This window comes from Sebastes fasciatus, chromosome 2 (assembly GCF_043250625.1).
Source record: "Sebastes fasciatus isolate fSebFas1 chromosome 2, fSebFas1.pri, whole genome shotgun sequence".
Classification (NCBI taxonomy): Eukaryota; Metazoa; Chordata; class Actinopteri; order Perciformes; family Sebastidae; genus Sebastes; species Sebastes fasciatus.
The window spans coordinates 13,999,003-14,025,318 of record NC_133796.1 but is presented as its reverse complement, the minus strand read 5'-3'; the positions used below and the strand labels follow the sequence as shown (position 1 = coordinate 14,025,318).

The window sequence follows — 26,316 nt, the reverse complement described above, 5'->3', positions numbered from 1 at the left end:
TCGGACCCCTGTCACCTCCCTCCCAGCACAATACATTACTTAGTATGTTTCCCTCCAACCCCCTGCTGCGTTCCTCCCTCTTCTGTTGCTTTGTCCACGTGTATGCGGGGGGAAGATACAGTGCATTCTGATGCTCCCTTCTGTTCGCTAAGGCCCGCGTAAGCTGCAGTAATACTTCTTTACTGATAGCTCCGCTCACACACTTGCACACACACAGAAACACACACACACACACTGCAGCTCCACACACTCCCCTGGTTTAATCTATTACCATTTTTATGTGGCTCAAATATTCAGGCCGTGTTAACCAATGCATCATTATGAGGCGTATAACTGCAAAAGCCAAAGGATTTATAGGCTTAAATAAATTATGCGATACGATAGTGCAAGTTTTATGAGTTGCAACTTTGCAAATATTCTTTTAAATAATAATAATAAAAGAAAGCAAAAAAAATTTCCTGGTGTTGTTGGAGGATGTGAGAAAATGATTCCCTCTCTCCCTACTGTTAAAGCCCGCCTTTAACTGCACATCTATCTCGAGCCATTCACACTATACCTTTTCTTTACAATCATCTCACACACATTATATGAATTGATGGGTTCATTTGTGGCATTTAAGCATCATGTATTTTCTTTACCTCCTTGCATAGCCAGAGCCATCGTTTCCCTCCATGTCGTACTCGTGCTCCCTTAATGTATCTCAAATCATTTCTATTGAGCATGCTCGTCCACAACGACTGCAAACCCAAGCACACACACATACACACACAACAACATACACAATGATGTATTGTGCATTTGCAGTGTAATATGTTTTACACACGGTCACTATACATCACCTCTGATGTTGTGTGAGTGGGTCTATTTGATCCCATTTGGCAGATGGATCCAATTGTCCGGGCTGATATTGGGCTGTGACAGAAAGCAATCTAATGGCAGGCTCATTGATGATGATGAGTTCTGTTCCATTGCACTGAGATCCAGTCCAATTTCAAAAGCAAATTCAGCCATTCATCTTCCAAATAATTGTGGCACTTTATCAATTGCTCCCAGTCTTTTATCTATCACTTCGATTGATGTGATCATTTTCACAAACAGCCCTCTGTGCTAACGGCGTCTTGGAACACACTTCCAGGGCTGCGTGCTCATGTGTGTGTGTGTGTGCTAGTATGCGTCTAAAGGCATCTCTGGACAAGTTTGCCGGCATGTGTGAGTGTCTGCATTTGTTTGAGCAAGTATGCATTAGTGCGTATGCCTCCATGCGCTTAGTTATCCTCATGTCTGCATTTGTTTGTGTAATAACAGTCTTCTATTGCTCATTACAAAAACACATCTTCCGTTCCATTATTATTGTTTTATTTCTGTGTTTGCTCTGCTGTGTGTATTTACGAGACCATTTGACTATGATGGTGTTTGTTTGACGAGCGTCTTCACTCTTGTGCCTTCCATTACTATCAGCAGCCAGCGAGTGTGTGTTTATGAATCCGTGTGTGTTGCCACGTGCATGATATGTGTGTAATAGGCTACGTTCCTCATATTATGAGCAGCCTGTGTGTGTGAGATTTTATCTTAAACCTAATAGAATCAATAGCCCAACATGTAAAATAGTCATTTGGTAACATGTTAGAGGACTTTTTCTGGCTCCCTGGAGATATCTAAAACTAATCAGTGGCAATAACAAAAACTGAAGTGTCAAAAATCTTCTCCAAAAACACAGAATCACATTTAATTGAAAGTGTGTGCCAGCCTTGAAACGCAGCTCAGCCCAAAACAAACAAAACTCTATTATCTTTGAAAACGTTCACAAGTTAATTGTGCAACAAATCAATAACAAAAAGAGGCAAATATCGCAATGAAACTGAAAAAAAAGATAAGGATATATATGTATTGGAGATATTTTTGTATTGGATTGTTTTATTTTCATTTTAAAGTCACTAAATGCAAGATTGGTAGCATATCTATTGCCTCTGCAAAGCTCTCAACATGGCGACAGCTGAACCGGCGGCTCGCAGCTAACGGTGCTAACATCGCTAACAGTGAAAACAACGGCAACAGTGCTGACAGAGCTAACAGTGTTTACCTGAGGGAGAACTGGAGGGTGGGTGCTACGCTTACGAGACGGCGCCATCTGCCGGGACAACTTTATCAGCTGAAACCGCCGTATGAGAGCAGTGTAGAGCGGCGGCCTTGAGCTAGCCAGTGGGGGACGCTCACATGCAAAAACATGCACTAAAAGGCACACGTGGCCGGCTCGGCGATGTCAACATAGCAGGGAAAAGCACGGATTACCACAAACAGTGACTTCATTCTCTGCTCAGGTAGACATTACCTCTCTATATCTTTAAATAGCAAATTTTTGTTTGCTGCTATATTAATGCTCTGAATATCGTATAGAGGACCTTTAATAACATCTAACTATGGCACCTGTTTGACTTGCTTTACATGGAATACCACCTGGTTCTGCTATTTTAAGGCAATTCACACATGCACCTGCTACAAAAGAGAGAGCTGTCAATGTGGTGACATCCTCTCTTAGTTAAATACATAAGCATGACAGCATTATTAACCCAACACTACCTACACAATGTGTGTCTGACACGTGTAATGCTGATATATTTACTGTAAAATTAGATCTTGCTGGGAATCGTGATAAAATCATACAGGGTCGATCTGATCTGAGGCACAGGTTGTCTAATGTACGGGTAAACGGCTTAATGTGTGTTTGTGTGTGAACTTATGTATCATTGTGATGGTAAAAGAGAGTATGTGTCACCAAGCTGCATATAGCTTTCTGTTTTTGAGTGTGTATGCTCCGTTGAGTCCAAAATGAATGTCTGTGTGAACACTATGCGACCCCCGCCTTACATTAAGGTCACTATATGCTGTTTGTTTTTTAGGCTGTGTGTATGTGCATGTGTGTTGATGGTGATGTGCTAGATGATTATTGCTGGCTAGTTAATCAAGTCATTTCATTTTGTAAATTCTTAAAATGTTTAGTTTTTCATCTGTGTCTTTAATATGAATGAAAATATAAAACAAATCTCAATTTACAACATTGAATGAATGATTTTAAACATCACTTTACCAACGATTAAACTAAACACCTGGACAAACTCATCCAACCCCGAACCACAATGTATAGCCACCAAATGTGAAACTTTACCCACCATTGGCAGACAAAAAGGTCTATTCTCTAAACAACAAAAATAGCCATGAACATAAGAGTCGGACTGTGAGTCTGTATAAACAGTATGGTGTTTAAGGACCAGTCATCAGCCTCTGGCTACATCATAAAGACGCTGTGGAATTTTCTATTGTAAACAATACAGAAATTGGGTTGATTATGCGTATCCTAAGGGCTAAACAAACATTTTAAAAATGCATTTCCTACTTCATAAAACATTTTGAAATTTGCATTTGTTAACAGTGCATTGTTATTGTTCTCTTCACTGGTGCAATGTTACCTTTTTTACAGTAGAACAGAAGCTAACCAGGAAGTGTGGCAGAACATATAGCCGGATGAATAAAAAAAGCACTGTTGCATCTTCCAGAAACAGAATTAACAGTTTAGTTAACACTGCACGACGCCGCCATCTGTTTTTAAGCATAATGATGATTAAATGGATATACATCTTTCTATATCTATAGATTCGGATACGGTATATGGTTCACAGGCTCTTTTCTCTGAGCCCCATCCACGGCTGCCTGTTTGTTCTCTGTGATTCTGTGCAGGCCATTTTGACGTGTGTGTTAGTGTGTGTGTGTGTGTGTGTGTGTGCACTCTGGGCCCTTAGTGCTCAATTGTTGGATGTTGTCATTGCCCATAGCGGAGCGAGTCCAGCTCCATTCTCCCCTTCGCTCTGCGCTGTGTGATTGCTCACCGCTGACTCCTCTCATCAGCATTGTGGTGTGTGTACGGGACCCGGCCCGGCAGGTATATGAGAGGAGCAATGCAGGATATACACTCATAAATCTGACAGATGCATGGCGTGTCATTACCCTCCACTTATTATTATTCTCCCACTCCTCTTTATACCATGAGCCACTTTAGCTGTTTTCCCGGCCCGGCTCAGAAACATTTGTACTGTGGCCTTGCAGAGTGATAGATGCTCCTGGGGAGCCACTGGGTTACTGTTGCGATTCCTGCTCTGGCTTTTTGTTTGTGTGCGGAGCATTTAACCTTCTGTGTTTGGGTGTATGCATCGGCAGCGGAGTGTGCACACTATTATCAACTTGGATTGTTTTTGCAAAGATCTCATAGACATACTCACAGTTTTTTTGTCCTGAAATAGTAGGAGCGTCGACTGATGTTAAAAAACCAAAAGACTATATTTAGTATGATAAGGAAATATGCCACAACATTTGTTATGATTGGTTTAAAGTCTTGAAATTTGGTACAGTCATACTTTGGGCAAGTATCCCACAATACAATTTTGAAATTTTTAGATCCAATGAAAAAAAAGAAATTAACACTTTTATTAATAGTCAATCAGAATTTTTGAAAAATTAGGAAAAACGCTCATATTGTGTCTATTAAATGTTTTCCATATGCATATGTGTGCATAGCTTTGATATTGAACTTATTATGAGTTCATAGATACGGTTGTGCTCCTTGTAGTTTCTGAGGTAAAGCCATGTTCTTATCGCACTATATCTAGTATTCAGGCACATGGGACTACTGTTTTTTCCTAAAATCGAATGGAGTCTATTGTAAAAACAGTAGTCTCATGTGCCCAAAAGACTAGATATAGTATGATAAGAAAAAACTCACTTTTCAGGAAAACCATTTCACAGATTTTGCTGATTTCTTCACATTATAAATTTCAGTTGCGGGCACAAATGGATTTAAATACTTGCAATTTAGAGCAGTTAATACACATGGGACACCCAGGTACTTCTGCCTGTAACATCCACCCATCCATTATCTGTAACCGCTTATCCTATTCAGGGTCGCGGGGGGGCTGGAGCCGATCCCAGCTGACATTGGGCGAAGGCGGGGTACGCCCTGGACAGTGCTGACACATAGAGACAGACAACCATTCACCTTCACATTCACACCTACGGGCAATTTAGAGTCATCAATTAACCTAACCTGCATGTCTTTGGACTGTGGGAGGAAGCCGGAGAACCCGGAGAAAACCCACGCTAACACGGGGAGAACAGGCAAACTCCACACAGGAGGGCCTGAAACATGAACATGAAAAGTCAAGAAATAGTCACTTCATAAATACCTCTCCTCCCCTTTCAATATGTTAAAACTGAAGACAAGAGTGGCTGTTACATCATGACATTAAAAGCAGACGTCAGAGCGAAGCAGAACCTCTGCCTTCGTCTTTCCTAATCCCTGAGCCTCTTATATCCATTATATTTCCCTTCTCTTTTTCTCTACCTACACTTTCTAGGTGCTCCTTTATCCATTCCTTCCTTTCTCCGTGACTTCCTTCACTCTTCTCCTTTTCAAATGCACAAATATGTACCCCCCTACACACACACACACACACACACACATACACACACACACACACACGGCCCCGGCACGGTGTCCCTGTGGCCCAGAGAAAGAGAGAGAGAAGAGAGAGAGAGCAGCAGTCGCCTCACAAGAGCAGACCTCATAAAACTCCCTGTCACTTTGACTAATTTGTTAGTCTTGTCTCACTGTGTCGAATCGTCACCCCCCCCCCTCTTCCCTCCTGATGCACCTCTACCCCGACTCCCCCTGTCCTTCTTTCCACCCCCCCTCATATTCACGGGAAGAGGAGGGAGGGCGATAGGGAGGAAAAAAAGGGGGCAATAAATGTAATATAGTGCACTGGCCATTGGTTGCAGTGATCTACACAGCAATCCATCTAGAGTCAGAGGAAGAACAGAGGCTTTATGGAGCAGAGGATAACTTGATGGCTCGATTTCTCATCCACTTTCTGTCTCTGTCCGCCTCCGTCCCACCTCGACAAGAGGCCTGCTGGGCACCGGTGGAGTAAAAATAAAAATGGGAAGGGAGAGTAGGGCCATTATGAATGCAGGCTGGGCTACAGTCCCTGAGACTAGATTGGGTTGGACTGGGCCAAGCAGGGTGGGGCGGTGTAGATTGGTTCAGAGGCTCAGCTGGGCCTCTCAGAGGACCAAAGAGCCAATACCGGATTCATAGAGATAAATTAAAAGCCAAAATCCTGCTCCAGGGGGAATCAATTGCCAGGTAATTATGGAGAACGGGACAGAGATTACAGAGACTAAACACAAACACAGAGATGCTCCCCTATGACGCCGCAGCATCACACCAGGGAAAACTGTGTTAGATGGTTACGAGCAACATTTTTTTTGCTGTTGCCGGCCCCCTCTCCTTCCCAAACCGACCCCCAGCACCTAGTCTTTAAATAGGAGCTCGGTCTCAGAGCTAAAAATAGGCCGCATTTCACCGCCAGCCACCCTCTGCTGAGCTGTCAGCGCCCCTTCTCCCTCTTCCTCACAGCGACGCAGACACAGCCCTCCTTCATGTGTTTTCGAAGGGAGACAGGCAGCGTGTGATCACTCCAGCTCTAACCCATCTCCTCCAACACACACGGCATGGCCCCACCTCTCCTGACTCCGCTGGCCTCACAGGGAGGCTGCTTGTGAACTCGCGCACCAATTTGAGAGAAAGACTCATTCCCGCTGCGCTGGCCCTGTTTCTCTTCCACACAGAAATGAGGGGCAGGATGTCCTGACGTGTGAGCGATGGGTGATGGAGAGAGTAATTTGGGCTGGTACAGTACAGGCTGTGCAGGATCCGGGAGCTTGCACGCCAGTGAGATAGGCCTGCTATACAGTGAGATAATTGTACTTCAAAATGCTGTTTTTTTTTCTTTGCTGTATTACCTGAGTAGATCTTCAATATATAAATGATCCAATCTGGACAAGTGTCATTTTGTCAAGGAAATATTTTCTCTGTTTGAATTTACTAAACTGAAAATTATTTGACTGTACTAGTTGCATTACTTTCACAGCATGATACTGTATCATTTTTACAGTAAGTTATTGTGAAATGACAGCTGTATGCTGTGACCTCATAGTAGTTATGCCAATATATGAATGTGATTTAACAGTATGCTGCTGTAGAATCACCGTATTTAACTGTAACTGCACAGTAAATGTCCATCTGATTACTGTGATTTAGCAGTATGCTGCTGTAGAATCACTTTATTTAACAGTAACTTCACGGTAAATGTCCATCCGATTACTGTGATTTAGCAGTATGCCGCGGTAGAATCACTGCATTTAACTGTAACTTCACAGTTAATGTCCAGATTACTGCGATTTATCAGTATGCTGCTGTAGAATCACTGTATTTAACTGTAACTTCACAGTAACTGTCCATCTGATTACTGTGATTTAGCAGTATGCTGCTGTAGAATCACAGTGTATTATCCTTTCACTTGGGCTGGTGTGACATAGTTAAATAAAAAACAACAACAGCAACAACAACAACAAAAAACAGTTAAACCAATTACAAGATTATCATGATACTTTAAAGTGAGTATTGACAAAAATGCCAATTCCATTCAATGAAACAGCACAATGATCTTAATTCCCTATAGCTCCAAAGGCACTGATGACAATGATAGAGGTCAGGGCACTTATAATTGTCAAAGGTCAGGGTCTTAACATCCATATATCTGCTTTTGGAATGAGGCTTCTCCATCTAAGGCACCGCCACCGGCTCTTTGTTGGCTCTTTAAGAAAAGCTAGTCTGCAATAAAAATCTTTAATTGAGCTTAAAAGGTTGTAAATGGCATCAACAGCTCCAATGAATTCACTGACGGCGAAACTGCAGAATGATAATGAGAGGCATCAAACAACGGATGGCTTATCAAGAGAATGGTACCTGATGACTTGAAAACCAAACGGCATCTGATGTGTGAGATGAAATGAAAGCAGCAAAAATGAAATAACACACAAAGGAAAATGAATTACCATTATTCCTTTTTTGGTATTTAGTTATTTGAAAAGGTCATAGCTTTAGAATAAATGTGTCTACTTAGTTTAAAGTTTCATGAAAAATCGGAAAAATAGTCTCACTACATCACAATACTTTGTAACATGAGTTCTCACCAATCACTGGGTCACAGTGAGGCAATAGCAGCAGCAGGATGTTTCAATGCATTTCAAATAGTAGTAGAGCTTGATATGTTGCTGTGGTGAGCAACATGATGTGGTAGAGCGCAAACATGGCTGTAACTGTTTCAGTAAAAATTTGACAGTGGCGAGTCAGGAAACAAGTTATTTGTTTTGGAAGGGAAATACAATTCAACAATTCTCCAGAGGAAGTCATGTAAGCAGGAATATTTTGGGGAATTGTGAGTTTATGCAGGGCTCAAACAGAGTAATGCTCAATCACAGTTTTGGCAGTAGGGGCTTTGTTGTTGCATGTCGATGCAGCCAAAACTAAATGAGTCTATCTTTATTAATTTCCTCAGTACAAACTAAACGAAAGGCGACCAGAATGACAATGTGACAATTTACTTTTACTTTTTTTACTTTTATTGTACTAATTTTAAAGTACTGCACAGTTCCACTGCACATATGGCTATTAAAGGGATAGTTTGGGTGTTTTGAAGTGTGGTTGTATGAGGTACTTATCCATAGTAGGTGTGTTACTTACAGTAGATAACGGTTGGCGTGCCCCCAGCATCGAGAAACAGACAGGAGCACCGACATTGGAACAAAGCAATACAGGACTGTGGACGGGGACGGCAGAAAACCGAATTTTAACCACCTAAAAGAAAGGCTCACCTAAAAAAACATCAATATCAGTTTAAGTACACGCTTTATTTAGACAGCTATTTCGGATAAACGGATATCATTTTGTGGGCCTTTTTTTTAAGTGGCTAAAATACATTCTTCTGCCGTCCTCGTCCACAGCACTGTATTGCTTGCTCTGGCGCTGGTGCTCCCGTCTGTTTCTCAATGCTGGGGGCTTGCTGACTGTCATCTACTGTAAGTAATACACCTAATATGGATAAGTACCTCATAAAACCCCACTTCAAAAACACCCAAACTATCCTTTTAAATGGATCAGTGACTCTTTCACAATAAAACAATATATAACATATGGAAAAATCTGTGACCGGACGTTTAGTATCCCCTCAAAATTAGATTAATCTTAGAGAAGTTCATCATCAGCCTTTGGCACACTCTTCCCTCCATTTGGTGAGCCATATTCGTCGTGTGCCACTGTGATTGGCACAGCTGTTTAAAAGTTATGAGATGAAGTAATGTGACTGGCTGAGAAGGTAATGATTCATCACCAAGCTCTCCTATTAATATCCCACTTCACCCAACACGCCTGCCGTGCGTGGATGCTCACTGAGGAACAAAAATAGCAGGTGTGCCCGGATATGCCTTCATTGCGCATCATGTGCGCATTTCACAAAAGTCGTGTGGATTGTTGTAAATGTGTAGTTTAAAGAGGGCCCAATATGGCAAAGCTGATTTTCATTGGAGCCTTGTTAAACCATTGTTTGGAAATAGCTTTCATTTTATATTGTACGCATTTAGCTCGCTGTGTTTTTCCGAGTGACTTGATATTTATTGCACAAGCGGGACTTTTGTGGGTTCAGCCCAGTGCTCACTTTACCAAATATCTACTCAGAGGACATCAGCATACAGCATGAATATTAAGAAATTATAGTTGATTATCATGTCCCTAAAATTGAGAAGAACCAGGGGCGATTCTAGGATCAGACCTATACGGGGGTCAAGGACGTAGGCTTCGTCTCAACATTTTGGGGGACACATATCCAGCGAGGGGTTTGGGGGTCGCCAGGAAATTTTGAGCGTCATACCCTTAATTTCCTGCCTTCCGGTGAATTTTGATGCACCAATTCTTCCTTTTCTGCATCAAGTTATGGTGGAAATCTTTATGTCTTGAGGTCAGAGGTCAAGGGACCCTTTTGAAAATCGCCATGCCAGTTTTCCCTCGTCAAGTGGATTCCTTGGGTTTTCTAGTTTCATATGATACCAATATCTCTCTATATCTAGCTTTAAGACAGCCTAGTAGCCGGGATTGCTGGTGATCCCCCGGGTGTCAGTGGGTTTGATGTGGTCTTGAGCACCCCTAAAATGAGTCTAAAATCAGCAATGAGAATTACTAATTGTTACCAACTTGTTTAGTAGATGAAATAGGAGATAACAATAGACATAGAGTTAGAAAAAATAAATGCATTTCAATTTACAAATCAGGATCTTCCCCAACCTTGGATCACTAAAAAGTTCATCTTCACAATGGATACTGCTAGTGATCTAAAAACAAAAGAAGTCGTCTTGGAGTTACAACCAAACTCAACGGTGGACGAAGACATTTCTGTCATGGTTCTCAGAGAAAATTTTTCTGTATCTAGAGTGTCTGGTAGATAGCATTTCTCCTTGCTGGCTTTGTGAGCAGTGGTATTCACAAAGCATGGTCAAGCTCGGTCAAAGGCCAGCGGTGTCCTTGTCTCGCTTTCTCTCCACTGAACTGTTATCAATCAGACGAGCCAAAGATAGACATACACTCTGAAACTTACATGTACACACAGTCCTTTACTGCAAAATGTAAGCAAGTTCCTCTCTTCCACACTGTTGGCTCTCCACCCCTCCGTGACTTCAGCTGACTTTTATTCATCATAACAGAATGAAAAATATAGATTTGCCTCTGGAGATTAGAGCAAAGAAGAAAAAAAAAATGAATGTATAGACATAAAGGAAATAGAGCATGAAGGAAGGGAAAATATGGAGAGGGGAAAAAAAGTGAGTGAAAGAAAAGAGAAAGACAGAAAGAAAGGGAGAGATGAGGAGAAAGAGAGATGGCCTCTCTGGGTGCAGCAGCACACAGGCACAGAGCTGTGAGTTCCCAGGCAAGACGGCATGAGCTGCCTATTTGTCAGCATTGATCAACCCATTAAGGGGCTGTGGTGGGAAGCATATTGGTTTTGGAGGCCAAAGGGGCAGAGAGAGACAAAGATAAAGCAAGACGGGGGGTTGTGTTGAACTCCTTTCAGCCTCGGCAGCCACACGTCTATAGGATGAAAAACCCCTGTAGTCCATCTCTCCAATGTCTATCCAGTTCATTTTGCATGGGCCCAACGGAAAGGTAGTACATGCGATTTGTCTTACAGCATCTCTGGAAGCTCAACTGTATGTGTTATCTTAGCGTTCTGCCGCTGCAATGCTAATAAGGAAGTAGCTATAGCTTCTCAGACGGACAGTATGTCACTTGTCCTCTTCCTTAGTGTGTGTATGCATGTGTGTAGGCAAAGGGTGGGTGGTGAGGGGGTGGAGGTGGGGGTGGGTCCTGGCCCTAGGGGAAAGCAGGCTGCCTCTTTGCCCAGCCTCTGATGAATTCATATAATTAACTCTGCCTTGATCTGTTGGCTAATCCTGCACTCAGTAATAAGGGATTAAAATGTCACCTAAACCACCTGCTGTTATTGAGCCCCTAGACTTTTTGTGCCTCTGTGTCTGTGTGTGTGTGTGTGTGTGTGTGTGTGTGTGTGTGTGTGTGTGTGTGTGTGTGTGTGTGTGTGTGTGACAGTGAGAGAGAGAGAGCATGAAAGTAAAGTGAACTTCAAGATTTCTGTGCAGTAGATACATTTCCCGTTTGCATGAGAAAATGTATGTAGAGGACACTGTAGAGTAGCTCAAAGAAGCAGACATCTTAACTGGTGCCATATGCATGTGAGCGCTGCTCACAGCTCCATAGTTTGGCATCAAGCTGAACTCCATAATTTGGCAGGAAGCTGGAGCAGACGCTGCTGCAGACTCGCTCTGAAAACTCATTGTCACAGTCACTAAAAAGGGACATGAAAGTGGGACATGCTGGAAGGTGGGAGTTGAGGAATCTTTTTTTCCTCCCCTCTCACTATGACCTCCTTGGACCAAGTAAAGAAAAAAAAGAAGAAAGAAAGAAGAAAGAAAGGAGTGCCAATTGGTTGGCTAACAGCCCACGGACCAACGGCCAGCTTGCCTCGCCTGCCTGCCGGTCACCTCCGCTCGGTTGCCTAGCAACCACAAGTGTACTTTTGGGTTGTCTAATGACTCTTGTTGCTGCAGTGGCTCAGGGGCTACTAATGAAGCCTCCTGACCAATCGCTGCCGTTTAAGACCTGGAAGCTGACTGATCACCGGACAGGGATCTTGGGACTTCGGGCTACTCTAAACCTCTTATGTGAGACAAATTCTTCCCCCAAACCTGAGCTGCTGTTAAGACACTCTCTCTCACACACACACACATATACAATATGTGCACATAACACACCTTACAGTAACTAACTGCTTACAATGCTCCAACTGACCTTAACTCTCTCCACCCCATACTCACATACATCAATGGCCAAGTATCCTCATGTGACGGTTTCAGCTCTGTCTCCTAAAAATGATGTTCCCATACAACGAAACTGCATTGTGAATTACATTTCGAGGGAAACGTATTTTGTCGCGGATAACGTCTGTTTTTACGTATCACAAATAATGATAGTCTGCGGAAGTCCGCGTATGGAGGAAGTCGGAGTGGTGGATGGGTCAAACAAACACAGGACTTCCACCCAGGAAGCCGCTGTTCATGTCCTGTGTGAAACCAAATGTCAACGTTCACATATTTTAATTTACGTCCATAGCTTAGTTTGTTGCATTTTTTGTTATGTTTTGTTTCAATTTAGAACATTAACCACATGTTGAAAATGGTTTAAAACTGCGACTGTAAACGGCAGAAAATATGTTTCACTCAAAACATGATTGAGGATGCTGTTTAGTTGTATGGGAGACAGAGTTGAAAGGTTTGTAAGAAAAATTATTTCTCATTTTTGGTGCCTTCTCATACGAATGACGAGCAACATGAGCGATCAGTGCGCCTGCACAAGCCCCCGCAGTGCAGAACCTGTTTCGGCAACAAAACTATACCTGGTTAGTTTTAGAAAAAGATCATGGTTTAGGTTCAAATAAATGTTTGTTACATAAAATAAGTAGGCCTACGCTTGTTACGTAACTTAAGTAGGTGGAGTTAAGTTATGTAAAAGGTTAGGTAAAATAAGTCAATGTTGACTTTTGGCTTCACACGGGACACTGACAGCGGCCTCTTGGGAGAAAGTCCTGTGTTTGTTTGACCCAACCATCCACATCAACCACCTCCTTATACAAACTTTGTTGCCTTTATAAGTCACCTGACATCTTAGATGCAGCCCTGTACGTCCTGGCTCACGATTGCGTGGGTTATATACAAATGAGAGTGCATTACTTTTACTTTTAAGTACGAACAGTGAATGAGAACAGCCTGCAATGTTTCACCCTACTTTAACTTTGCCTAAGACTCAAATGTAAACATGTGAAGAATGATACTGTCCCCGTCTGGCTGTTTAATGCCATACAAAGATGATAATAATGATGCTGAGGGCCCCTTCAGCCCTTGATCCACACTATAAACACAAACCAAAAGGACTCTATGTCTACTCTGTTCTCCCAGAGCCTCAGTAAGCCAGTCTCCGACACACACAGTAATGGCTGTAGCTCAAACATCTGGACTCCTTCCCCCTTGAGAACATAAGGAAATTTAGTGACGACTCGTGATATCGCTTTTGCTTGTTAGTTTTCTGCAAAGTCGAACACTATCAACATTGTCCGCCTTAGGAAAAATGACAATGATGGTGTATATTTACCTACATTTTCACATATTAGCAGAAGAAGTTACAGTTAGCATTTACATCCGTGTGTGTGTGTGCGCGGGTCCATTTGTATGCACTTAAGTCTGTGTCTCTGTGTGTGTGTGCAGTTTCATTCGCTTGTCTTTGTGATGCGTCCGTCATCTCTCTAAGCTTTGTTCCAGTGTCACAGCATATTGCTAGGCGAGTACATTACGTCCCCCAGGGTGTCACCATGTATACGCTTGTCTATACATGTCTTAGGTCTATATTTGGCCGTGGTCAACTGCTGTCAAGTGCTGCGTTGCCTGAGGGCCCAACACCCACTGTTCTGCCCTAGCTGACTGATCTGAGGGGGCAGTACCGTGTGCCATTCACTGGCACTCGCATGTTGGACCTGTCTGCGTGGCCTAGTTAGAAAGATAGGCCCACTGCTGACTGAAGCCAGAAAAACACCATGCCAAATATAAAACACAAAGCCCAATATGACATGCGTGGGTAGCCGCAATAAGCAAGGGTCTTCGAGGGTGGCTCGTAACACCTACCCTTTTCACAAAAGGAAAGATGGGGATATTATTCCTGTTGCAGAGAAGTTACAAGATCGAGTGTTTTTCTGTTTTCATCCTCAAACTCCAGGGAGGGAGAAAAAAATGAAACCATATAGACAGGGGAGCAAAGAGAGCCAGGGGAGTTTTTATTCACGCCATGCAGTTTTTAAAAGGGTTTTTTTATGTTAGCTTGGCGACGTTTTGCTTTCACCTCACTATAAAATGGTTCTTCAAAGGTCGTTTATCGATTCCCTGCTGCTAACCTTTCACAAGCTGTTTCACGGCTACGCTGCTCGGTGGCTCTCAATGGCTTCCAGGAGGAGCAGGCTGGGGAAAGGTGGGGTTGGCTGTCCAGACCAGTGGCACATTGGCCACCTCTCTGGGTAGAGATGTGGAAGGGATGGAGGCAGAGGAAGAGGAATTGCCGAGGGTCAGGGATGAGCAGGATATAGCTGGTGACTGGGAGTCTGGAGCCAGGAGGGGACAGGAAGAGCAAGGGCCAGCCTGAACGGACCTCTCCCTGTGGGGCTGGGAGTGGCTGATGTAATGGCATTAATCTCCAAGTGCCATCTGACACCCAGTGTGGCTCCGTCATTGAAAAGTGCTAATTCTGCTGAACTGTGAGGGGAATTCAGGCATCTCTAGAGGCAGTGCCCTGGATTAATTAAACACGTTGGCATGGAGCACCGAACAGATTCATCTCTTTTACGGCATCGTCACTGTTTGATTTTGTGCGTTTAGCTCACAGAGCAGGACAAACTCAAGACATTAACGCCGGGAACACGGCCACATTTCACTTCCCACTTCACATATTGTAGCCGTTGCTCCTATCGTTTGGTGCTAACCTGGGATTTCCCTTCTCTTCCTTCTCTCTCTCTTTCTCTCCAGATGAACCGGCCCATCCAGGTGAAGCCAGCCGACAGCGAAGGACGAGGAGGTAATTAACCTTCTCCTGGTCTCCATTGCACACACCCCTTAAAACACACACACACACACACACACACACACACACACACAGATGCAAACACACAAATACACTGGAACAACGCACACGCAATCCTTAATATTCTGCTCTCACTTGAGACACACTGGGAGTTAGTGGAGTAGCCCGTAATATAGGTCACTTGCTTCTATTGACTTCCCATCTGTGCCAGCAGAGGGGCTGTTTCAGGTTCACAGTCACTGGGAGCGGTTCAAAGACAAGACAGAGAGACATGGAGAGAAAGAGAGAGAGGGAACGGAAAATAATGGGGAGTGGAGGATCTCCATCCCCTGATCTCCATGGAGTGATAGTAAAGTCTGCTTACAGATAAGAGGCAGTGGAATACACTCCAAACATACACAGACACAGATAAGAACGAACACACAAACTTATAGAAACATCCCAGAGCTATTGCTTGGAGAGAGGCAGTATCAATTTGAGTGAATGTATTAATTTAATAGCCACTATATGACGGGAAAAGACAGCATAAGTCTCTCAAAGTGGGCCGTATCATTATGTAAGGAGTTAGGAACCTCGGTATGCTGTGGTATATGCAGTATCTGTTTTTGTCTAGAAGTAAGAGTCGATATCTACAATATCTATACAATATCTACTATAAATGTACCCATAGTACACATACCTACCTACTTCTCGAACTGTCCACCTACAGCCCGTTCGCACACAAAAGGCATTTAGCGTGCAATAAGTAAGTCTTCCTTGATTTCTGCTTGTATTTGTATGCCAAGTATCCTGTAGTGACTGCAATGTAAATGCATCCGCGTATAAATGCTACGGTATGAGTTAGTGACATAGTATAAAAAGCGAGAAAGACCACTTACGGTGGGCGGGTCCAACAAAACACCGGACTTTTAACCAAGAGGCTGGGGTTCCAGACTGTTGGTTGTTGACCAGTGTTTTGTTCTGTAATTTACGTTAGTGACGTTTTGTTACATGACGATTGTCACATATTTGGGGCGGCTTTGGCTCAGAGGTAGAACAGGTCGTCCACCCATCAGTTTGATCCCTGACTCCTCCAGTCCAAATGTCGAAGTGTCTTTGGTCAAGATACTTAACCCCAAATTACTTCCGAATGCTGTGCCATCGGCGTACGAATGAGTATTTAGACTAGATAGATCCTGATGGGCAGGTTGGCAACTTGTATGGAAGCCTCTGCCATCAGTGAATGAATGCTTGTGTGAACGGGTGAATGCTGACATGTAGTGTAAAGCGCTTTGAGTGGTCAGAAGACAAGAAAGGCGCTACATACAGTAAATGCAAGTCCATTTAAGCCCAACCATGATGTTTTTCCTTAACCTAATCAAGTGGTTTTCTTGCCTGAACCTAACTGTGGATGTTGGTGTGGCGAACAAATGACATGTGAAATGGCTAAAATGCGTACTCATGACACGCTGAATGTCCGTTTAAGGTCATGATATTTATACGCCTTCCCATAAGACCGGGTAGCCACCGAGCTGCCTATCTATCTGTCTGCCTCATTAATAGTACTGTCACATGATTACATTGGGATAATATAGTATAATATAGACTGTTGAATAGAGGTTGAATCATCTAAAAGTCAGAAAATCCAAGTCAGATTCAATTCAATATGTGACGTGAGAAAGCTGAACTCCATTGGCATACTGTAAATGCATCAATGGGGGCAATTCTACCAGTTAAATTGAAGAATGTTCTTCTTTAAAAAGTAAACCCGCCCGTTTAAGGCAAGAATCGTGACATTAAATTGTACCAATTGTACTTTGACATTGTACAGATTCTCTTGCCCAGCTTCCCCCTCCCTCCATCTTTAGTCTGACTGACATGGTGATTGACTAGATCATTCTGAAGCCATTTGTGGCTAACATCACCGAGGTTAATGCAGATTAAGCCTGTTAAAGATTTACATGGGTGGAATTGGATCTAATTGGACCGGTCTGTGTCTGCCCTGTGCTTGCGTTTCAGAGTGGTGATTTAGACTGCCTAGGTCAGATTAGACTGAGCCACTTGGCTGATTTATGTGGTCAAGTGTGAATCAGATGGCCCATTTCTATTGCCACACACACCCCCGCGCAGATCCGATTTTTTGTCATAGCGGCACTTTAATTAACGGCCATCTAAAAACAGGCAAAGTCTGACCGACAAGGCCTGGGCGAGAGCCAATCGGCATTCTCACCAAGATAAATTGGATCTCTGGACTTAAGAGGGGAGGATGGATGGGTCCCAATATCAATTACTACCCTTTTTTCAGCAGAAAGAGAAGGGAGATGAACGGGCAGTGTGAATGAAATACAGAGAGCTCTTAGGCTGGCACAGCCCCTGCTAGTCTGTCAGATGCACTTTCTATATGGGAGGACAGGATAGAACACAGCGCCGAATGAAATAAGACCAAGCAGACAGGCCCCAACAGAGATATTGAGCGTTAATGGCAACAGGAAGTCAGCAGGCAGGCCAGGGAAGTAAACCACAGTCACGGCTGACAATGAAATGAGATTTACTATGAAGGCCTGTGGTTAAAGGAAAATAGACAGCCCAGCTAGGACTGACTAAAGGAGAGAAAGGAGCGAGGGATTCATCTGTGCAAGGCTGAGGAGCAGCCAGGTACACCAGTCCCAGTGGGGCCTCTCGATTGTCAAACCCAGGGCTACACCGGGACATTTGTACCTCTAGAATGGAGTCACATTTATCACAACCAAGACATCAGCAATTATCTGTCATGGGAACTTGTGCAGAGGTCTCCATTACGTGCCTGTGCAGGCATTAGGGCCCATTACTCCATTTGGAGACTACGGTAGCCCCTCTTTTGTTCACGGTGTCCCTGAGAGACGTCCTCTCTCTGGGGATATGGGAGTGTCAGGAGGAGAAGTAAAACCAGAGCTCAGAAAATGACTAGGGGGGCCCCGGCGCCGCACAATCCTCCCGCTCAGCTGCCATTGTGGATAACAGAGCTGATTCTCTGGCTGTCTATTACGATGACTCATGTCTTATTTTATTTTTTCCCGTGGATTATCAAGAAAGAATGGAGCATGGGAGGGGAGCTTCACAGCCTTTAAATCTATTTCTGTTCCTTGAGTCAGCCGACCTCTTCCCCACAAAGTCCACATTTATCTGATGCGCTTACCACCGCTTTTTTTTTCCTGCCCAATTCTATCAAACCATGAGTTCAACTCAGCGATACTGAGGCACAATCAAGGCATGAGTCTCCTGCTCACTCGCTCTGTGGTCAGCGCAGGAACAGACACGCTACTATATCTCCACTTGAAGCCCAAGCAATTTGCTTCAATCCAAAGGGGGCAGAAATGAGGAAAAGTTGCTCTTTCTCTCTGTTGCATCCCTCGCTTCCTCCATCTCTCAGTCTCATTGGTACTGCATGTGCAAAGGGAGAGATGGAGCGAGTGATAGTGAGAGAGGTGGGGGATTCAGTACAAGGCCCATGGAGGAATGCGAGCGAGTGAGAGATGGAAGACAAAAAGAGCGAGAGGGGAAGAGACGACAGGATGAGAAAGTTAACGGAGGGTGATGGAGGCAGCTGAGTGAATCTCAGCAGTAAATCATCTCAGAGCCGCCCCGTCCCTATCTCCTCCTCGCCTCGCCAGGAATCTTTTTTTCCCCCTGACCTTGTCTGCCGCTGTGTCTGTGAAGAAAAGATGGGGCCAGATTATCTATGATTGGAGATGGCCATTATCTAAACACAATCTTGGAGCCAGGTCCCACTCCTCGAGCCACTGCTGTGAGACTGGAGACCACACTGATGAGAAGAGAGATGACGGGTCAGCCGGCAACACCCTCTCCTTTTATTAACTCTGATAAGATGGTTTCAACACTCCCCCCAAATGCCCGGCAACCTCCATCAACATCGACTTTTTCACAAAGTGCCACTCTCAGTGCATTTGTCTGCACACAGTCTCTTTACCCTACTTGTTTATTAGCTCCCCATACTTTTGTTTTATTGGATGCTTATAGACTGCCAGGAGCATTGCAATCCCTGCATTTTATACTCGGCAGCCCTGTGCGAGCCTTTTTAATATCTTACCCATGCCTTTTGTCCGTCTGGCTGAGGGGAAGTCTTTGTGAATGGGTCGTGTTTGTCCTTGCCAACCTGCTGTTCTTCAGAAGGCTGACCCCAGCCGGGGCAGTGAAGAGATTGACAGGACCTTAAGATGTTGCGCGCTGTGCTGTCATGCCCCACCCCAGCAGGTAGGGAAGAGTGAGGGCTGCTGGCTGGCTCAGTCTGGCAGGCCACAGGGGAGGAGGGGCTGTCTGGAGGCACCTCATGCCCACAGAAGAGCGCGCTCCACTTTACATGCAAATGAAGCCAAAAGATCCCTCTGTGCCTCTGGACACGATCTTGCAAAACTCGGAAAAGTCAAGAAGAACCCCTGGTAGCGGTGGATATGTGTGTGCTGAGGAATGCACACAGACATAGGGACACTTAAAATAATTCAAGGATTTCCAACGGTGACCATTGCAGGGTATACATTTAAGGTTTTAAGGCATTGATTTACTTTGTTGCAGAGATCCACGAATGGGCCATCAGAGAAGAGGTTTCTAATGTAGAAAAAGAAGGAGTTCAAATATTTGAACGTAAGCCGCAACAGGCAAATTCTCACAAGTTTCCTCAATTTTTCAGTGCTGGTTTTTGATCATGAATACCAGAAGGTTTGAAGCTCCCCTCCCACGTCCCTGGGTAAATGGATGTGACAGCTCTAGTGGTATAAGTAATGCATTTACAAACAAGACGCCTGTATCCTCTCATCGTGCCTGATACACTGACAATGTGAATGTTTGTTCTCCTCTGATTATTCCATTTACCACCTCACTATACTGGATAATCCACTTGCATACATCAGATTGGGACCAGCAGCAGAAAGGTTTAGTGTGTGGTTGCACATCATTTTCACTGGGATGGGGTTTTAATTACTTCTGTTAGCTGGGTAGGAACTAAACATGAGTTAGAAGGAGAATGGGGCTTATTAAGTGGTTGAAGATGGTGCGTAAAGGCAAAAGGAATGCTTGTGGGGGTTGAAAAATGCAGCTGAACAGACACATATATCATGTAGGTTGTTTTACAATGACCTCACTACATTACTTTCAACGTATCCTAACACAACGGTTCATATATCTTACGAAAAGTTATTCTTTGTCTTTCGTTTGTTATCCTACGAATGTCCATGTGTAAATTTCCACTCGTTACATGTCTATACAGTCCTTTCAAAATAAATTTCCATCTTCACAGGAAACAATTTAGTTAGGTTTAGGCAACAAAACTACTTAGTTAGGTTTAGGAAAAGATCATGTTTTGGGTTAAAATAACTCCGTTAGTGGCGTAACTTAAGTCGGAAGTTACGTGACGTTGCCTTCTATTTCACACGAGGTACAAACAGCGGTAAAAAAGTCTGTTTTTTTTACTCACCCATCCACCCTGACCACCTCCCTATGCAGTGTTTGTCACTCTTTATACTTCTTGATTCATGATTACGTGGATTACATATGAATTGATTTCATGGGATCTATACGTATTACAGTGCATAACTTTAAGTAGGTATAGCTGCGGACAGTGTATGAGAATGGCCTGTTACACTTTCTACATTAACTTAAAATCTGCATAGTGACAGTGAATAATACATCAAGTTTGAGCATTTTTTTAATTCTAACATTATATCGATTTGAAATAAAACACTGTTACTGTCACTGTTACTAATATACAGTTGCTGCTGTAATACAACAGGACACTTTACTGTATGAACAGTCTCACTCTGTAAATTGGTTGAGTGGGTGCATAACTCTGAAATTCTTCAGTGTTCTACTGGCATGTTGTACTTAAATCTCTATCAAGCACTATTTGTTATTATTAATATTAATTAAAATGATCCCCTGTAATTTAAAAGTTGTTCAGACTGCTGATAGTGATAATGAATATTACACTCCCACGCCCCTGCTAACAGCTAATATTTCTAGGTTCATAACTTAAGAATGTCAGCAAGCTGAGTTTTTTAGGTAACCCATGTCTGGCAACCTCCCTGGAGCTCCTGCTAACATCGGCATGTACAACAGGAGGTGCAGAGATCATGAGTACATTGCTGAGCATCAAACTGAAAAAAAAAATCCCTACAACTCCAACTTTACTTTGAAATACTGTACCGGCTGAAATCATCTCACTGTGGGCCAATTCCCATGCTAAGGAAAGGTTGTAGGCATATTTTTAATGTTGACCAGCAGTTGCAAAATGTGAGATACATGTCTATGCTGCATCGTAAACTTTTATTTTTAAGTTAAAATGCTTCCATTTGTCTGTATGTTGTTTTTCTCCGCTCCATCCTGAAAGCCATTTATCCCCAATAGCTTTCAGTAATCCTTTTCACTCATTGCCATTATCACAAGTAATTGTCCCTCACTCACTTTGCAAACCTCTCTTTGCTATACTTTAGTTAATTCAAAACAACAACAACAAAAAAGTATGCCATAACTCTAAGATGACAAGAAATAAAATTTGTGATCTGGCAAGTTTTATGATCAAAAATGTTATATATCTGTGACTTTTGTTCTGCGGTATGTCTAAACTAATTGTAAATAGAATGTAGCATATGCTGGCAAAGAACATAAATATAACAGTTTATTGATCCCTAAGGGGAAATTCAATTTGTGGATGTGTAGCATTGTCTTCTGTTTTCCGAGTCCTTTTACTGTACTTGATACAGTGCTATTCCCTCCACTTACTTTCCCTCGGTTGATTTCTTTTTAAGGCTGCAACTAACATTTTTTCTATATTAATAACTACCCCACAAATTAGTCAGTTTTATTAATGAATAAATATAACTGACTGCCAGTGATTACTTGTCGAACGTATAATAATGAATCAATTGATTAACTGCTTTCGCCATTTCTTTCATAAGAAAGATAAAGATAATCTATTAATGTTACTACAAAAAGTGGCATTGAGGTAAAGTTTTTGGGAGTAAATGAGGCTTGTAAAAGGTGAATTATCCCCTTAAGTTATTGGGGCAAGGGAAATTAATGTCTGTTAAGGATGCAAAAGTCTCATGGCCTGAGGAATATTAACTCCAGATTATAACAATGCTAGATCACAAAAGAGTGTTTTTGACATCATCCCAAAAGTGTCTATTCTAGGATTTCTGTTTTCTCTCTCAATGATGTGCAAATGTATAATGCTCATTATCTACTCTGAGAGCAAATGGCACCTTTTGATTCCAAACAGACTCCTGCCTTTACATAACTGGCACATAAAGTATATACAGTAAATGGTGAAAGACAAAGTCTAACTCAATATTAAGAAGCTCTGTACGCCTACATGTGTGAGCGTGTCTGGTGGCAGGCCTGCCAGGCAGCAGCGCAACCAGCATCAGGCTTTTCTAATGAGACCATAAGAAGCACAACTTCTCTGTTGTGCTGCCTGGAACATTACTCTGCATTTGAAATGCACCCAGCGGCCTAGCAGGCATCTTTTATCGTTAGATGCAGCTGTCCATGCTTTCTGAACACTTACTACTACCAAGTTTCCCTGACTGCTGCCAGCGGGCAATAAATGATAGAATCATGAAAAAAAAATGTATAAAAAATAAATATTTACCACAACACAGGAGAAGGGGAGTAATTATTTAAAGAGAATATTCCCATTATTGCCAAACAAAAGCAGAAACTTTTGAAAAGTAGACTTCACAGCAACTGATTCCTTGCCTGGAGAAAGAGTAGAAAGAGTAGAGTGAGGGATGACAATAAAGGGTAAAGAGAACAATACAGGGAGGGCAATAGAGAGACAAAAGGAGATGAGAGGAAGGGAAAAGCACAATCTATATGCATGCATATACTGCAGCCTACAACGCAAGTAGCACTTTATTCCAGGGAGAGAAGCATCAATCTTGACAGCATATGGCGTCTGTGCAAAATCCATTAATTTTTAATATACCGGGCGCTGAAATGAAAAGGCTTCCTGAGACAAGCAATTGTCAGATGTCAGTAGTGTTTTGATAACTTTTTTGATCTCCTTTTTTTTTTATTTGCATTCATAAAACGGTGCTGTCCACATGCCACCTCGGTTTGGACATGGCTGGAGACTGACATGGAACCATTTTTCCACACAATTGCTCCCACCTTCAGTCGGGAGATGAGGAAAAAATGACAAGGAAGTGAGTGTGCACTGGCAAAGGCCTGAACATAATATTATATGTTTTCACACACATGCATACAGGCATTAATACTGTACACATATACAGTACTGTACATATAATAAAAAATATCTTCTTCCATTTTAAGTAGGGCTGTCAATCGATTCAAATATTTAAACGGGATTAATCGCATGATTGTCCATAGTTAATGCCGATTAATCACAAATGAATCGCACATTTTTTTATCTGTTCAAAATGTACCTTAAAGGGAGATTTTTCAAGTATTTAATACTCTTATCAACATGGGAGTGGGCAAATACACTTGCTTTATGCAAATATATGTATATATTTATTATCGGAAATCAATTAACAACACAAAACAATGACAACTATTGTCCAGAAACCCTCAGAGGTACTGCATTTAGCATAAAAAATATGGTCAAATCATAACATGGCAAACTCAAGCTCAGGCAACAACAGCTGTCTTGACTATGACTTGCCCCAAACTGCATGTGATTATCATAAAGTGGAAGTGTCTGTAAAGGGGGGATTCGTGGGTACCCATAGAACCCATTTTCAGGTCAAGGGACCCCCTTGAAAATGACCATGACATTTTTATTTCTTGCCAAAATTTAGCAGACGTTTGGAGCGTTATTTAGCCTCCTTCTCGACAGGCTAAATGACATGGTTGGTACCAATGAATTCCTTAGGTTTTCTAGTTTCATATGATACCAGTATGTTCACTCTAGCTTTAATACTGAGCCCGCTACAACCTAACAATCACAAGTTGCGTTAATGCGTTGAAGAAATTAGTGGTTAACGAGTTATTATCACATTAACTTTGACAGCCCTTTAAGCAACTTTAAGCCTATGTACCCTTGAATCTGCTAATTATAAATTAATGTATACAGAATATATGTCCCGGGATTAATTAGTGGTGTTGCGAGGATTCAATGACACAAAAAAAAACCATCAAAATGATGTAGCCAGGCTTCATAACTACCACACACACATTATTATTTTAAAGTAGTGGCAAGGTTTGAAAGTGCAGATTACAAAGGTCTCTTCACAGTAGAGCGCAGAAGTGCTGTAGAGCTCAAATGTTCTCCAGCTGTGTGGCTCAGCTCTGTTAGAGGGATAAGATGAGCCCCCTCTCAATGAGAGATAAGTACCAAGAGGTCAAACAGTCGGCTCAATGAGTTCTGTCATACTTCTGTATCCTCAGACAGTTCCATATGAAGGTCCTCACCCCTCTTAATGCAAATACATGACTGCACTTAAAAGAATATTCTTTTTTTTTTCTCCTCTAACCACTTTTAATGGAGTCGTTGTGCAGAGATTGCATTACAAGATATTTATTCATATTCATAAAACGCTAATTTAAAGCTTGCAGGCGGCCATAGGAGATGAGCGAGAACATGCAAAATCCAATAAGAGCTGCTTTGGAGACAGGTGCAAAGTGGACTAATTAATAGCAATCTATACTCTGGCCAGGGCATGCAGTGGGCCGACTGAGACGCCCTGAGGTCAGGCAATGAAAAGATAGCAGCTCCAAATTCATTTTCTCACCGTGGCTCTCCCAAAGGAAGGCTCCCAAGTACACTCGCACTTCCTTTAAAGCCTTCACTGGGGTGTAATTTATTTTTGCGTTTGCCAGCACATTTTGAAAGTTCATTACTTCGCTCATGGCTTGTTAATTAGCCTTGTAAAGCCGCCATTAGATCTCCTCGGGCCAGGACCGAGATGAGACTTTTGTCCCAAAACATTAACACGCTGCAGGAGGCCTGTAAAACCGCACTCATGCCCGTTTAAGTTGTAACAGTGACACCTTGGTGAAAAGCTGAAAGATGGAGGGACAATCAAGGCAAAGTCATGTGTGCTCTGGACGCGGCTGTTGCCTCGTTTCATGTTTCACCTTTGCTGCCATGGACAGGGGTCAGGCTCGTTTCTCTCCAACACCTGTTCAGGGCTGACTTTACAGCTACGCAGCTCCTCCGCTGATGCCCGATATCCAGCTAGATGTCTGTCCTCCTGTCGGTCTTTGCTAAATCCCAGTCGACAGTATAAGTGGCTGTCTGTGTGGCGATCTCCTCATGGTTCTCGCTCACTTCCAACCTTGGAGCTCCGAGGGGTGGAGGGACAGTAATGAGCAGTAGCATCAGGCTCAGCTGGCGGGTGTGAGAAGCCCTGCTGTGTGAGGCGTGACTACAGGAACACGGACCGACACCACAGCTACAACACCGGCAGTAGAGACCGGGCAACGTGGCCTTATTGATTATGCAGGTGCTCATTTGTGTGGCCAAGCGGGTAGCAGGCACGTGTCTCATTTGAACTTTACAGGAATGGAACAGGATCTGATTTCCCCGCTGCAAAAAAAAAGGAAGCCCTGGCGCTTTATTTTTAGAACAGCTGCGTCTAATGGGGCCTGGCAGGTACAGGAGGCGTCACATCTGTCGAGGCCCAGGTGATGCTCTCGCCCTCCGCTCCTCGCCCGCTCCCTACCAGTCAAATGACTCACGCTGAAGATCAACAGTGTCATTTCCAATAAACTCTTCTTCCTCTTCCTGCCACTTTCCATCAGTTCTGGCGATGGGTTCTTGCTAGTAGCCATTTCATTCCACAACACAGCGGAATAGGGGATGCATAATGTAAAAGATGTAAAGAAGATGAATGCACTGTCTAATGCCAGGGCACTGGGAAGATTAATTAGAAAAATCCAGCTTTCTGGCTGGCCAAAATGTAGAGGTATAGAGGCCATACGTCTGAGCCAGAGTGCCCCCCTCTGGAGCTCAGGAAGCAACTCTGACAGTGGAGGTATTAGTGTAGGTGGAGCTGCCCTTCAAACTTCACTCCAGTTGAATATTGGTCATGAATTTTGATATAGTCAGCACTCAACGTCAAAACAGATGTTAAATCACACTAGATTCAGCTTATATTTAGACTGTACAAAGGGGACTGCTTCCTCACTTTAACATTTTTCCTTGACCACTTACCCTTGACCTTTTCCTACGGATACAGTGTACAAAA

General features: G+C 43.0%; 1 protein-coding gene across 19 annotated transcripts in view; it reads left to right on the top strand.

Moving 5' to 3' along the window:
- Positions 1-26,316, top strand: part of celf6 (CUGBP Elav-like family member 6) — a 162,665-nt gene that overhangs the window by 90,950 nt on the left and 45,399 nt on the right. For all 19 annotated transcript variants that reach the window (XR_012590264.1, XM_074610556.1, XM_074610565.1 and 16 more), the window contains exon 3: positions 15,079-15,127. Coding sequence is in view for 18 of the 19 variants with exons in the window: in XM_074610556.1 (XP_074466657.1) it covers positions 15,079-15,127 (49 nt within the window). In the remaining variant the exon portion in view is untranslated. The remainder of the gene's footprint in view (positions 1-15,078; positions 15,128-26,316) is intronic.